Raw genomic sequence first — 13351 nt, forward strand, 5'->3', positions numbered from 1 at the left:
GGGGTTGCAGGTCCATATACCAGATTAATTAAATTAATCAATAAGTTAGAGGGCCAAACTGTCAAGATATTAATTTACATTTCACAAACTAACCATCTAAAAATACAATATACAAGCTTATATCTTTTCTTCCCTTCCTTGTTTAAGAATTCATTGACTATAATTATTACTCTGTTAGACAAATTAAGAAAACCAAATTGTTTTAATACTCTATTAGGACTTGTCATAAGAAATTTATTGAAATATGTAGGGGCGTGACTAAGATATTTTCTGGCTTTTTGACAAACCTTTAACACAATGTTGTTTTTTTGCCATGACGATAATTCTTTATAAAGAAAGACACAATTTTAAAAACCAAAAAATGTTAATTTCAAAATTTTGACAACATAAAATAATTGACAAAGAAGCTTTTTATTTTCAAAAAAATTTACAGCAAGCTTTTAAAAAGGGAGATAACTATCACGGGCTAGAAATATGTAGAAAAAAAGAGTTGGGTTACGGTCTGGAAGTCCTAGACCGGTCTGAGACCGTTATATTTTTTGTTGGACCAAATTAGTTCGGTGCAACAAAAAAAGCTCAGTCCGGACCGGTCTCATATAAAAATTCGGTCTAGATCAGTCCAAAGGAAAAATTCAGTCTAGTTCGGTCCCCAAAAAATCGGACTAGATAGATTTTACCGATAAATAGTTTATAACATGACATCATATGTTTTTTCAAGTACAATGACGTTATAAGAAGTTTAAACAGAGATAGCTCGGATTAATTTTGATCTCGATCCCCAATTCTACTCTGTGTCCAACAAGGACTTACAATTATAACTCCGCAACAAATCCTCAGGATTATGCCCCGTCTTTTATGATCACACACGAACGTTCAAACAGGTTTGGAATATAATTCAATCTATTTAGGAAAGGAACACTACTCAGGAATTAAATAATAACGACAACTGCTAAGGGAAAAAAAATTAACTAAAAAATGGATCATATACATATTTTGATTTAAGAAACAACAATATAGTCGTATTAATAAACCGTGTTACAAGTGTGTGTATATAACAATGGGTGGGTATACTCTTAGTATTTTTCTTTCATTCTTGAGGACAGAACAGAATTGAATTGATCGAAGTATTGAATAGTTACTTTTGATTATGCTCAAGGAATACGAAGAGTAACACAAAGGGTTTCTTGAGGAGATATCTTTTATATTATTAAAGCAAAATTTGCGTTCTAGTGTGGGAAATAGATGTCACTATGATCATGTATCTCAGTCGCGTTTCGTTAATTTGTTTTAAAGGCTTAAACTGGAGTAACTCATGTAAAAACCCGTCTGTTCTATTAAAATAAATTATTTTGCGTAGCAAATAATTGATGTAAGATGACTCACTCCTTTTATTATCTATTTTTCTCACCAGATGCCTCTGAAAACGAACAAATAAATAAAACATCTTTCCCAGGAGATTTAAAACGAAATGTAACGCGTGACACACATAAAAATTATCATTCAGTGGCCTCTAGATCACGTGTTGTACTTCAAAAAAGCGTAATGCTCAAACATGTAATGTAAGGTTTGATAAAAGTTTGTTAATTTGTTATCATCGTCATGGGATGGGCATGACAGCAATTAATTTTACCACAATGACAGCTTATTTATAGAATCCGTTTAAACAAGCTATTCCAAAAGGTATTTTTAGAGAAAGAAACAAAACAATTCTAGCTAAAGAGGAACGAACATATATATATACGACAATTTATTTAAGTCTTAATCTTGATCATTAATCATCATGATGACTGAGAGGGAGAATGAGGAGAGGAAGTACAACCTTGAATTTATATACTTAGAAAAAGTCAACTACATATTAACTCTATTGCAAGACTCCATTTGAACTTACACAACAGGTTTTTGTCTCCCCATCATGATTCATGACCTTATCAAATCAATGTATGTAAGTATGTAAATTATTTGATAGTGCTCTTTTCGTCCCAATATATGTTTAATTTATTGCTCTTAATTACTTCAACACCTTAATATAGAACGAAGGATAATGGCTTAAGAAACAACACATGACACTCGTAAATAGCTGCGAGGAAAAATACATATTTTAAATGGGAAACATAAATATATACATATCTAAGATATGTAGTGAATAACTGTACTGTTTGACCTTAAGAAATATACATAAAATATACCCCTGTCTTATAAGCTTATAAAGGTACTCTATGAATGTAATAAACATTAAGTTATAATAAACAAGGGACCTAATTAATAATCTAATCATAAACGCAGAATAAATGAGTTTATATTAGTGTTGAGCCTCCGTCCGAGGCATAGTCTACTCCGGGTTAGTCCTAAGTATTTCTAAAACAGATTTGGATCGATATATTGGTCCAGACTGCGGGCAATAGACCGAAATTTATTCGTTTTCAACTTTTGAAGAATATTTTTGTCTCAATATTTGGACAGATTTTTTGTCCGTTCCACGTCATTACCTTTATTGAATCACACAACTTTTTATCAGAAAAAAAAAGAGAAAAAAAGGCCCAAAAGCAGTTGGTAATTAACTTATTTTTTTCACAGTTGTTCACAATAGCTCATTAACCAATCAACGTTCATAACACTAATTAGGAGGAAATAAGCAGATACATCGACAGCTGACAATAAAATGCTCTCATTGTGCTGATGTTAACAATTTGGAAACATACATGACGTTATCAACAGTTCATCTTTAAAATGGGTCCAGACTTAAACTTTAATTGTGACTGATTATTTTGTGAACCGAATCAAAACATTTTTTTTTTCAAATCAAACTTTTTTGAAACACTAAATAAGTTTGGTCCAACAAAACTACAATGATCTCGGACCAGTCTAGAATTTCCAGATCGAAAATATGTATTTATATTTCTATCTTTTTTTACTTGATAGAAAGAGGAAGAAGAGTATGAAACACAACATTTAGCTTTATCAGATAGAATTTCAAGAATAATATACTAAGATAATAATTAAATATCACTCTTTAATATATTTAAAATCATTTATTTACTAATATTTGATCGTCTGTTTAGTGCAGAATCAGGTTTTAAATATGACTCAATTTCCTTATTCCTATGTCTTTATTTCAATCTTTTTTCAGATGAATAACACATTTTAATTATTATCCGAGCTCTAAATAACTTAATCGACAAATGACTCTTAAAACAATATTTGAGTATCAGTTGAAGTGAAAGGATCCATTGGGCAATTAATTGAAATTAAAAATTTGATAGATTCATTTCAGTTGATACAGGGGGAATTTTATAATTTACCTAAGATAATAATTATTATAACCTTTAATACGAAAATAAACAGTAGGAAAGGCCTAAAATCAGTTAGTAGTTAGCCAATTCTTCACAACTGTCGCAGTATGATTGAAGTGTGTTTAGAGCTTAATCGTCATTCAACAAATCAACGTTCAGAACACTGATTACGGAAAAAGAAGCGGAATCATCGACAGCTGACAAAAAATTCACAGTTTAGTGTTGATTAACAAAAAGGCAAGGTTAATATAAATACAAGACCTTGTATTTCTATTTACCTTGACAAAAAGGAAATTGTTACTTTTCTCATTAATATAGCAAGGTTTAATGATTACCTTTTGCCATTTTGGTTCAACCATCCTTTGTGCATAGACAAAATATAATAAACATTTCTTAATCTTGAGATCATAAGTGAGCAATAAGATAAAAGGCAGCGAATTTCAGATACCTAGATGCTGAATTTGAGGCGACAAGGATTATTTAGATTGTGAAGTGCCCAGGAGCCTTGTTTTCTTGGTGGATAAGATGAAAAATGATTGAGAAGACCTCTCCAGGAAAGAAGAGAGTGCAGGGCATAATTTAAGAGGGATCCGGGGGTCCTTCCTAGCTTGCAGAAAAAGAACAAGGATGACTCCCCCACCCCAAATCGATGAATCATCCCGCCAACGACATCTCCGTATATGTACCTGTTAGACCATCAAAACGTTTGCAAAACGCAACTTGGGATTGTCCTTATACATAAGGACCATTCACACAGGCTCAAGACGTAAAGAGGCAATCAAATTTGGCCCTTCCTCGCCAGATTTGAACCCACTGGACTTTGCTGACTGGGGCACTTTGAAGAGAGAAATAAACAAAACTCCACACCGAAATGTGGACACACTGATAGCCACCATGAGGGCTGCGTAGCACAACTTGTTTAAGGAGTTTGTCATGAACTACTGAAAGTCCTGCCCATGACGTGTAAAGGCTGTGATTGATGCTAAAGGTGCCCATATTGAGTGACCAAGTTTGTAAAGGTCTTGTTTAAAAGTTTTGTGAAATAATTTTTTTGTTAATGGTAAAAAAAAAAAATATATATATATTCAGGTATTTGTATAGCAACCTCTTGAGTCCACTCTTTGCTGCCCAATCTTTGACATATTTTTCTTGTTAGTAAGGTGAGATAAACTTGAAAATTTTAGAATTTTACAAAAGTAATCATAAAAAACAAACCATAATTCCCTAAATATTAGCTAGAGATAAGAAACTTGTTCATATAAACGAAAACCTCCTGTTTTGATTCCTTAAAAACATTATTGTACAGGAATAGCAGTGTGCGTGTGTGTGTATTCTAACATTGACTATATACCAGAGCAAGAGAAGGAAAAGGGAAGCGTGTGCTCTGCAATACAAATAGCAGGATAGAAACAAAGAGAAAAGTCTCAATCATTTAGAAATAGAAAATTTATATTTCAGCTGACAAAAACAAAGTAGAGTTATTTTCACGAATTATCCTTAGATATTTTTCAAATATAAATATACAAGTTCGAACATCACTAGGGCATATTATTTATGTGACAAAATTAGTGATAGTAATTCGTGATAATATATATATATAATTCTTACTCCTTTAATTTATTTATCTGTGGAAGTGTTGTGTTTTGTTACTATTTTGTGTTGAAACAAGTGACGTTTAAGAAAAAAGAAGGGAAAAAATAGTGAATTCACACGTGAAATCTTTTTTTTTATCTCTCTCTCATTTCTGTATTTTGATAAGACTTTTTCTTGAATCTAATATTATAAGACATGTCACAAATACCAACTAAAGGAAATAACAGCAACAACTTGGAGGATTCCCATTATGAGGTAAAATGTTGATTTTTAATTATTACACGTGAATGAGAGATTCTTTTACGATTTTTATAATTAATGTACAAAATACATTCAAAGCTGCTAGATCAATAACCTTGAATTTATCCTTCCAAGAAATATCTTGCATCATGTAAAAAACAAACAAATATTTATTTTTGTATAAAAATGGGGTTGCACAAATGTTAATATAAATTGTCATCGTCGTTATTCCTATCGATTTAGTTTATATAGTATCAAGTACATCATATATTCAAAGAACCCTCTCTCACTATTTACTTAGGATCCAACCTTGCTTACGATGAAAACAATTGTCATTTTTTTCCAAAATGTACGTGTGTATTATTTAAATTAACCAATCAAATGGTGAAATGATTGAAAGGTTGCGTGAGTTATTTACTGTAGTAACTTCCGTTTTTAAAAAAAGATTTCTAAAATGTACATGCTATTAAATAATATTTGTATATCTAGCTCGTATTCATATGAGTATTCTATTTGAACTTGCGGACATTTCTAGTATGCTTTTTTATAAATAATATAAATTTACATCATCTAAGATTTAAATGTAATTGGATATTACGTCACAAATTGTAACATATTTGAAAAATGGGATTCGGCATAATTTCGTCTTAATTCTACATATTTTCCAACGCAGATTGAAGTTATGTTATAACAATGGTCGAAATAAATATTCATGTCGACATACATACACAATGATGTACATATAGATCGAATTCCTTAAATAGTTTTTTTACATGAGGGATAAATAGATCCTAATGATATGCTAGAAAAAGTTTATAAAATCTACTCTCAAAAACCTACGAGGGATTTTAATTAAAATTGGGGAAAAATAAAGTATATTCTTCAGTTACAGTCATCAGCTTGTGTTAATTATTATTTCACCTTTAGTTTTAGTCCGTAAAATTGTTGCACAAATTCACGATTTAGGTACTTTGGAATTTCTATGGAAACAGTTGGTTATGTATATTGTATGCCAAGTGGTAGAGTTGTGAAGGCAAACCAGGGGGGAACTGGTCAGCGATGGATTCTAATGATTGGGGATTCGGGGGTTTGGAAAATAGAATACAGGTATACCTGCTGCTTATTTAAATCTAACCCCGGCTCGAGAGGGAGCGAAATTCGCTGGTTTACTATTGCAAGTCTATCATCATTGTTTTATTTTCATTTTTACATAAAATATGTTGATGGAAGTTAGACAAAGTGTTAATACAGAAGTAGTGTCCATATCCATTGTTTAATTTATACAAAAGGTTGGGTGATGGAATGCCTGTTTTAGAGGGGAGGATTTTAGACCTTTTTCATGAAGAGGGGATGTTTTTTGAACATTTTAATTATAGGAGGATAGACTCGCTCCCCATCCTTCTACTACTCGAGTACTGTGTATATCTATGTATAGTGGTCGAGTAGCAAACATTTAGCAGGGGAGGCATCGATTAAAATTTATCGCACTACGCAACAGATTTAAACGGTTGTTATTTAAAAACAAATTATGAAAATTTAGGATCTTGTATCCGAAAAAAAATATATTTTTCTTTTGATTAAGTGACCTTCGAACTTTTTCATCCAGGGGACCTTTCAAATGTGTATTAAATCTCCAGGCACCCCAGGATAAAATATGATTAAAAAAGTCACAACATAGCATTAATGAAAATGTCCTGTTTATTTAGACGAAACAGTAATGAAGAGACCAAAATACGAACCGTAAATAAAAATAATATTAACCTTATCCTTTAAAAAAAAACAGGTTCACAAACTTACTTGGGTGCCCAAGCGATACAGCAACACAAGAACCCAACAAGACCAGGGGAACTCAAAACGAAGTGCATGAGGTAGGCTGAGTATATATTTCACAGTCAATCAGGTGCATTTTTTTGTAGGGCTTTTCTTTTCAGAATGCGATCCATAATGCTGTTGCTTGTTCCTTGCTCTTTGTGAAATAAAATATATTTTTGTTGTTAAATGATAAAACAATATGATGTGCACTGCAGTCATAATGATGCTGGTGGGTTATTAATATGACACGTTATTAATTATGAGTACTTGAGACATATTTTTACGGTTAATTATATATATTTACTTATCTAATATGAATTTCAAATTATATCCTATCATATTGAACCTTCGTCGGACTTAATGGGTACAATTGTACCGATTCTAATATTAAGGTATGTCTTACTTTTTTTCTAGACATTTGAGAGCTCTAAGATTTCTTGGCATCTCTACATTTTTCATTAACCTATGCACATTAATTTTGGGGAGGAAATATTTTATAAGTTACTGAGACAGGCTGTGAAGTTTATTTAACACCTTTAAGAGGCGGTATAGGTACAATTGTTTCCTTGTATTTTTAAGGAAAATAGCGTTTGAAAGTACCAATATTTTTTTAATATCTTTTAAATTGTTTAATCAAAAGAAAAATTAATGACGGAAGAAACATTTGTTATAAAATATTAGAGATAAATTTAGACAGTTTACAATTTGTACACATAACCTTTGTTTCTGAATGTTTGTCACAAACAGGTTGAATAAAAATAATGCAGCTTTTCCTGGTTTTACGGTGATTTTGTTTCTGATCTCGGCAAATATGACAACTGGCAACAATTTGTGTAGCTCCACGACTTCCATGGAGTACTTTAGCTGCTGCCCCTTCTGGCGGTATGATAGTTTGCTAACATAAGACTGCAGCTTGAGGATAACAGTTTCTCATAGCCATACGGTTATTAGAACAAAATTACATAGCAGGCATGTATAGCTGTTTTGCAAGATCTTTTAAGAACTTTCTTCTCTAGTCTTTTTTCTTAAGCCCTGTGTTATTTTCCCTTTATATGATAAACGAAGCTAAGTTAGTGATACCAATCATGTTACAGAAAAATGTCAAAGCCCAAGACATTATACATCATTATACTGTGTACCAGCCCAGCATTTTGTTCATCGTGTCTACACCGCCTTTGGGTTTGGTATAATACCTGATAATCTTTGGTTTGCTTGATTTTGTGGCATCAACTTCTCCTCCAGTCATATATATACATGACAGAAGCACAACTGATTTGGTTTTCTTTGGTTCCTATTAACAATCAGTTCCCTTTTATGGTAGACAAAATTGGTGAGGAAACTGTCCTTTCCTTTATTGATTGTGTATCACTTTGCAGGAATCTTTTTTTTTTATTACTTTTCCAACTTAAGTAGTATTCTAGCTGTTCAATACTTTAGCCAGTTCCATACTAGCAAAGAAATTGTCGGTGGTGACGTTTCTTCCAGAGTCTTTATAAATATTATATATCCAAAACTGTTTTCTCACCGACATTCAGCTGTTGCGCCGATCTACTGGTTTTCCAGTATAGAATTTACCATGTCGAGGTTAAGTGTTGGATGTATGACGTGCCCAGAAAATCTTAATTCCATACTTAGTCAATTTAGATGGTATATATTGTGTAAATACGCTGGAAATGGAAATAATATTTCATCAATGTTGATTTATTCATGTAGTGTGTAGGTATTCTCCAAATTTATGTTTAGCATAAGTCAAAAGTTGCATATTGGTGCAGCTTTATCTGTTTGAGCAAGCTATGCACGGGTGTTTTCGTTGTCAAATCTAATAAATCAGAGCTTCATCTTCAAGCAATTACGAGACATAGCTACACGTATACATAAGAGGTAGAACATCTATTTTCCACATATATTCAAAATTCAATTTATTATTTTTATGTACATTATTATCTTATGAATATAGAAAAGGGTAATGATGTGCTTCCATAACAAAAGCAGCATAAACTAATATCTTTTTTAGTAAAAGTGTAATTAAACATTGAAAAAAAGAACAACTATTTGAACCAAAATATGTGTGGGTACAGTTGTACCCCTGCCGTCTCTTAAGGGTGTAAAATTATGCAGTTTGACTAAGGTTGAAAATGAAGTGTTTACAGAGTGCGACAGAGAAATTTTCCGCGATCAAGAAGCAAAATCACAACCTTAATAACTTTTTTTTTAGAAAGTATAATGAAAAATATAATTGAAAAACTTTTAGCAATCAATTTAAAAAAAAAATTATTCAGTATAACCGCCTCCAGCCTTTATCACAGCCTCGACAGGATGTTGGAACTTGGTGTAGGTTGCCACAATATAATCGGCGGACATGTTGGCCCATTGTTTTTTGATGCTGGCCTTGACTTCCTACACATTTCTGTGTTATGTCTTCTCAGCCTTGCTCGATAAGACGCTCCATACACTGAAGTCGAGGGGATTGTGATCAGGACTGGATAAGGGCCAGAAGGTGTTGTCCCAGAAGTCAGCTAAGTGCTTTTTGCAGAAGTTATGTGTCTTCAAGGCTGTATGGCTGGGGGCACCATCTTGGATCAACACATAGGTGATATCAGGATAGTAAGCCTTTAGCCAGGGCAAGATTTTCCACCTCAAGACCTCAGTCCTGATTTTCTCATTGGTTGAAGAAGAAGGGAACCATTTTCTTCCAACTGAGGCCATGACTTCCAAGCACATTATTTGGGCCGGATGTTTTGTCTTGAAGGTGGCCTGGACTTTCACAGGTGATGCTGATGTAAATTTGTCGTTTCTTCGGTTCAAAACCTTGTCGACTGTAAAGGTCTTCTTGTCTCAGAAGATCTTTGCAAGAAAAACAACTCAAATATATTTTTGTATGAATTTTGCAGAGGGTGCCCGTGTCGTGCTGGCTGAATAGAGGGGAATAAAAACAAAGAAATGATAGGAAAAGAAAATATACAGAGAGAGGGATGTAGAAAGAGACACAGAGAGAAGAGAAGAGGGAACAGACAGAGAGAAGGAGAGATAAATCGAAAGAGAAGGGAAAGGAGGTCTTATTGGAGGAAAAAACCTTTTAGTGACCTTTGAGACTAATCTGCTCGACCGAATTGGATTCCATGTGATAACACCAAAAAAATACTTATAAATGAAGTTTAAAAAAAAAAAATTAAATGTCAAAAAAGTATTTTTTGGCGGCACCTTAGTGTGTGCCATTTTGAGAAACGCTGCCCTAGGAGACTGATTTTACACGAAATTTATTTTCGTTAGAATTCCTATCATGCTCTGTTATTTATACCTAATTTGATAAAATTATCAGCTCATAATAATAACTATTCTCTAAAAAATTACTGTTTGTAATTAGAAAAATAAAGAAACCATATGCTTTTTCAAATTTTTCCTTCCCCCAACGAAAATAAAAAAATATTCAGAAAATACTTCCAATAACTACATAAACTAATAATTATAATACGAATGTTTTGTTGTATTCGAAAAAGATTCCGATAATTCTAATTCTCTTGGATTCTTCACACTATATCAATCCGATTAAGTAAATTAATCTACAAAGTCTAATCATATGATATTTTTCCCATCTTTCAGGCAATTTATAGATGCCTTTCCAAAAAAATTGTTCGTCTTTGGCTGAAAACCAGCCATCGATCCATTTTTTTGGCTTCAGTGTGAGAATCGAAGCGTAAATCCTTGAGTGTGTGGCCAATCGATGCAAACAAATGATAATCAGAAGCCTCCAGGTCTGATGAGTAAGTTGCATGAGCAAGAGGTTCCCAGTTGTACGATTCAACAAGCAGGTAGGTGGCTATAGAGCGATGCGGTGGTGCGTCAAGGAAAATTACCTTGTGTTGCCTGGCTTCATATTTTGGGCGTTTTTGGCGTATATCATTTTTCAAATCGGCAAATTGTTGTTGTTAGCCATCCCGTCTTAGCCTGACAAAGTTCAAAAGAGGCTTAATGGTCCAACAATGTGGGCATATACGGGGTCGTGCAAAATAGATCTACCACCAATCAACATGAGCAAACTTTAGCTCCTCCTTAGTCTCAATTTAGTCAGACGTGATATATTAATTAAATGCATTTATTTAACACTTAATGAAAAATATTATTTTTGAATTTCACCTCCATTGCTCTCAATGAAGGTCTTCAAGCGGCCACAGAAGGTGAAGCAAACTCTGGCAATGTAGCCCCTTTTCATGAGCTTCTACTCCTTCTCCAAGGAGGACTTCAGGTCGGTGACATTGCTGTGGGGTGATCTGAAGGCATTGGAATCGACTTACCACCAGATAGAGTAATCCAAAGGATTCAGATCGGGGCTTTGGGGAAGCTATAAGTTCTTGGGCCAAAACTCCATGTTCTCCTCCATCTAGGCTTGCACAATATTGGCTGTGTGAGCGGGTGTCCCATCCTACTGGAAGATGAAGGACGCCTTGCCCGATTTATTTGTGATCTTGAGGACCTTTTTGAGTATCTTGATCTTCATGACCTCCAAGTAGTCGGGCAAGTCGTTCTACGTCTTCCACCAGGATGGGGCACCCGCCCACCCGTCTTGGAGGCGTGGCATAAGTCTTCAGTAGTGTCTTCAAAGCAGTGTCAATTATATCTCTAAATAAGTAATGCATACCAATAAATTACATTGGATATGATATGAATCATATTTCAATTTGGGTTAATCTTCTTGCCTCTCAAATATTTTTACTATTATTACAATTAGTCATATAATTTTCTTAATTACGGTTATTTTTTTTTAACTATAACTAAAATATGAAACAGTTAAAATAAAATTAAAACATATTAGTTCCCAAATAAGATCCTTTATTTTATTCGATTTTTTTATTTATTGCAGACATTTTTCAGAAATTACTAGCAAAGGGCATGGAATTTTAGAGACATGGAAGACTCCCACTGTTTTCCGCGTTTTTTTTTCCTTCCACCTTGAGTGCTAATATTTATACTTTCATTCAAATAGGTGAATTTTCTCTCTGATGTTAATCAAACTTTGTTATTGTTCATCATTAGTCATTATTCATTACCTTCATCATCATCTCATAAAGAGAAACATCTAATATCATTGGAGAGCTAATAGTTAATTTTGAGAAGTTTTGTGAGTAAAAATTAATTAATTTGATTAAATGGGCTCTTCAAATACTCTTTGACATCAGTTTTTCTCATTATAATAAGGATCGTATAATTAATTATTATATAATATTATTATTATTATCATGATACTAAATTTGATGCCATGTTATAGGTGTTTTTTAAAATCATGCCAGCTTGTTGTTGTGTACCCAGTTGTCGGACTGGGTATAAAAAAACCAAAGGATCCTACCGTTTTTTTCACTCCTTCCCAAAAGATGAATTCTTCAAAAGTGCCTGGCATAGAGCTTTACCTAGGAAAATTTACGGAGCTTAGGCACCTTCTAAGTATTCAAGCGTTTGTTTCCTCCATTTTCAAGGTAAGGATTTTGTTACGGAGAGTCAACATGATGTTCGGAAGAGTCGAAAGAAGCAGTTGTCGTCTATGGATCCTAAACTTTGGAACCGTTATTTAAAACTGTCTGCTCTTCCAGGAATTTTCCATAATCTTCCAAAATATTTATCTACAGAAAAACGTGAGAGGACAACAACGAAAGCTTCATCATCAGCAAGGCTTTCTGCTGAAAATTTATGCCTTATCCAGGCGGAAGAAAAGTTATTAAAAACGGATCTTGTAGACAATTTTAAGGACTTATATTCCAAATTGGTCATTGAACAACTTCCAGAAAATATATTTTCTAAGAGAACAGAGGTCTGCATTCAACTTTACTGCTTCAAAGGTTCATCCAAATAATTTTTTGAAATAAAATTCACTATAAGTATTGAAATGGATCTTGCATTCTCCATTTTTAACAAAAATATCAGAGTGAATCTTAAAATGATTCAGCATATAACGATCGAAAAAAACGATTATTTCCATAAACAAGCTTCAAAATATACTGACCTATATGAAATCTCTAGGCTCTCCATCAATGCAAGAAATAATTTCTAATTCAGTTAATGATATGAATGTGCTTCTTCAAAATTCGTCATTGGACATCAACTCTCAGCTACGAAAGAAAATAATGTTAATCTCTGAACAACTTGTCCTTCTAAAATCCAATCCAAATCTCAAACACTTTTCTCCTACCTATTTAGCAACTTCTCTCGTTTGGCACAATACAAGTCTTGCTTTTTATAGACAGATGTTCACTGATAGGATAACTTTGCAATCACCAAACCACTTCCAAAACTCTCATCGTCTTTTACTATGAATGTTGGACTATCTTCTTCATTAAACACTACTTATCTACAAGAGCCAAGCCACTGGCTGATAATGAGAAAATAGTTGTGATTTTGGTCGATGAAGTTTTTACTGCACAAAGAGT

At 33.2% G+C, this 13351-nt stretch overlaps 1 protein-coding gene across 1 annotated transcript in view; it reads left to right on the forward strand.

Moving 5' to 3' along the window:
- Positions 1 to 1592: 1592 nt before the first annotated feature.
- Positions 1593 to 13351, forward strand: part of Sesn (Sestrin) — a 433167-nt gene continuing 421408 nt past the window's right edge. Inside the window, exon 1 of the mRNA XM_040719400.2 lies at positions 1593 to 5138. Within this exon, the coding sequence (XP_040575334.2) occupies positions 5079 to 5138 (60 nt within the window). The 5' untranslated portion in view covers positions 1593 to 5078. The remainder of the gene's footprint in view (positions 5139 to 13351) is intronic.

Source organism: Lepeophtheirus salmonis, chromosome 9 (assembly GCF_016086655.4).
Source record: "Lepeophtheirus salmonis chromosome 9, UVic_Lsal_1.4, whole genome shotgun sequence".
Classification (NCBI taxonomy): domain Eukaryota; kingdom Metazoa; phylum Arthropoda; class Copepoda; order Siphonostomatoida; family Caligidae; genus Lepeophtheirus; species Lepeophtheirus salmonis.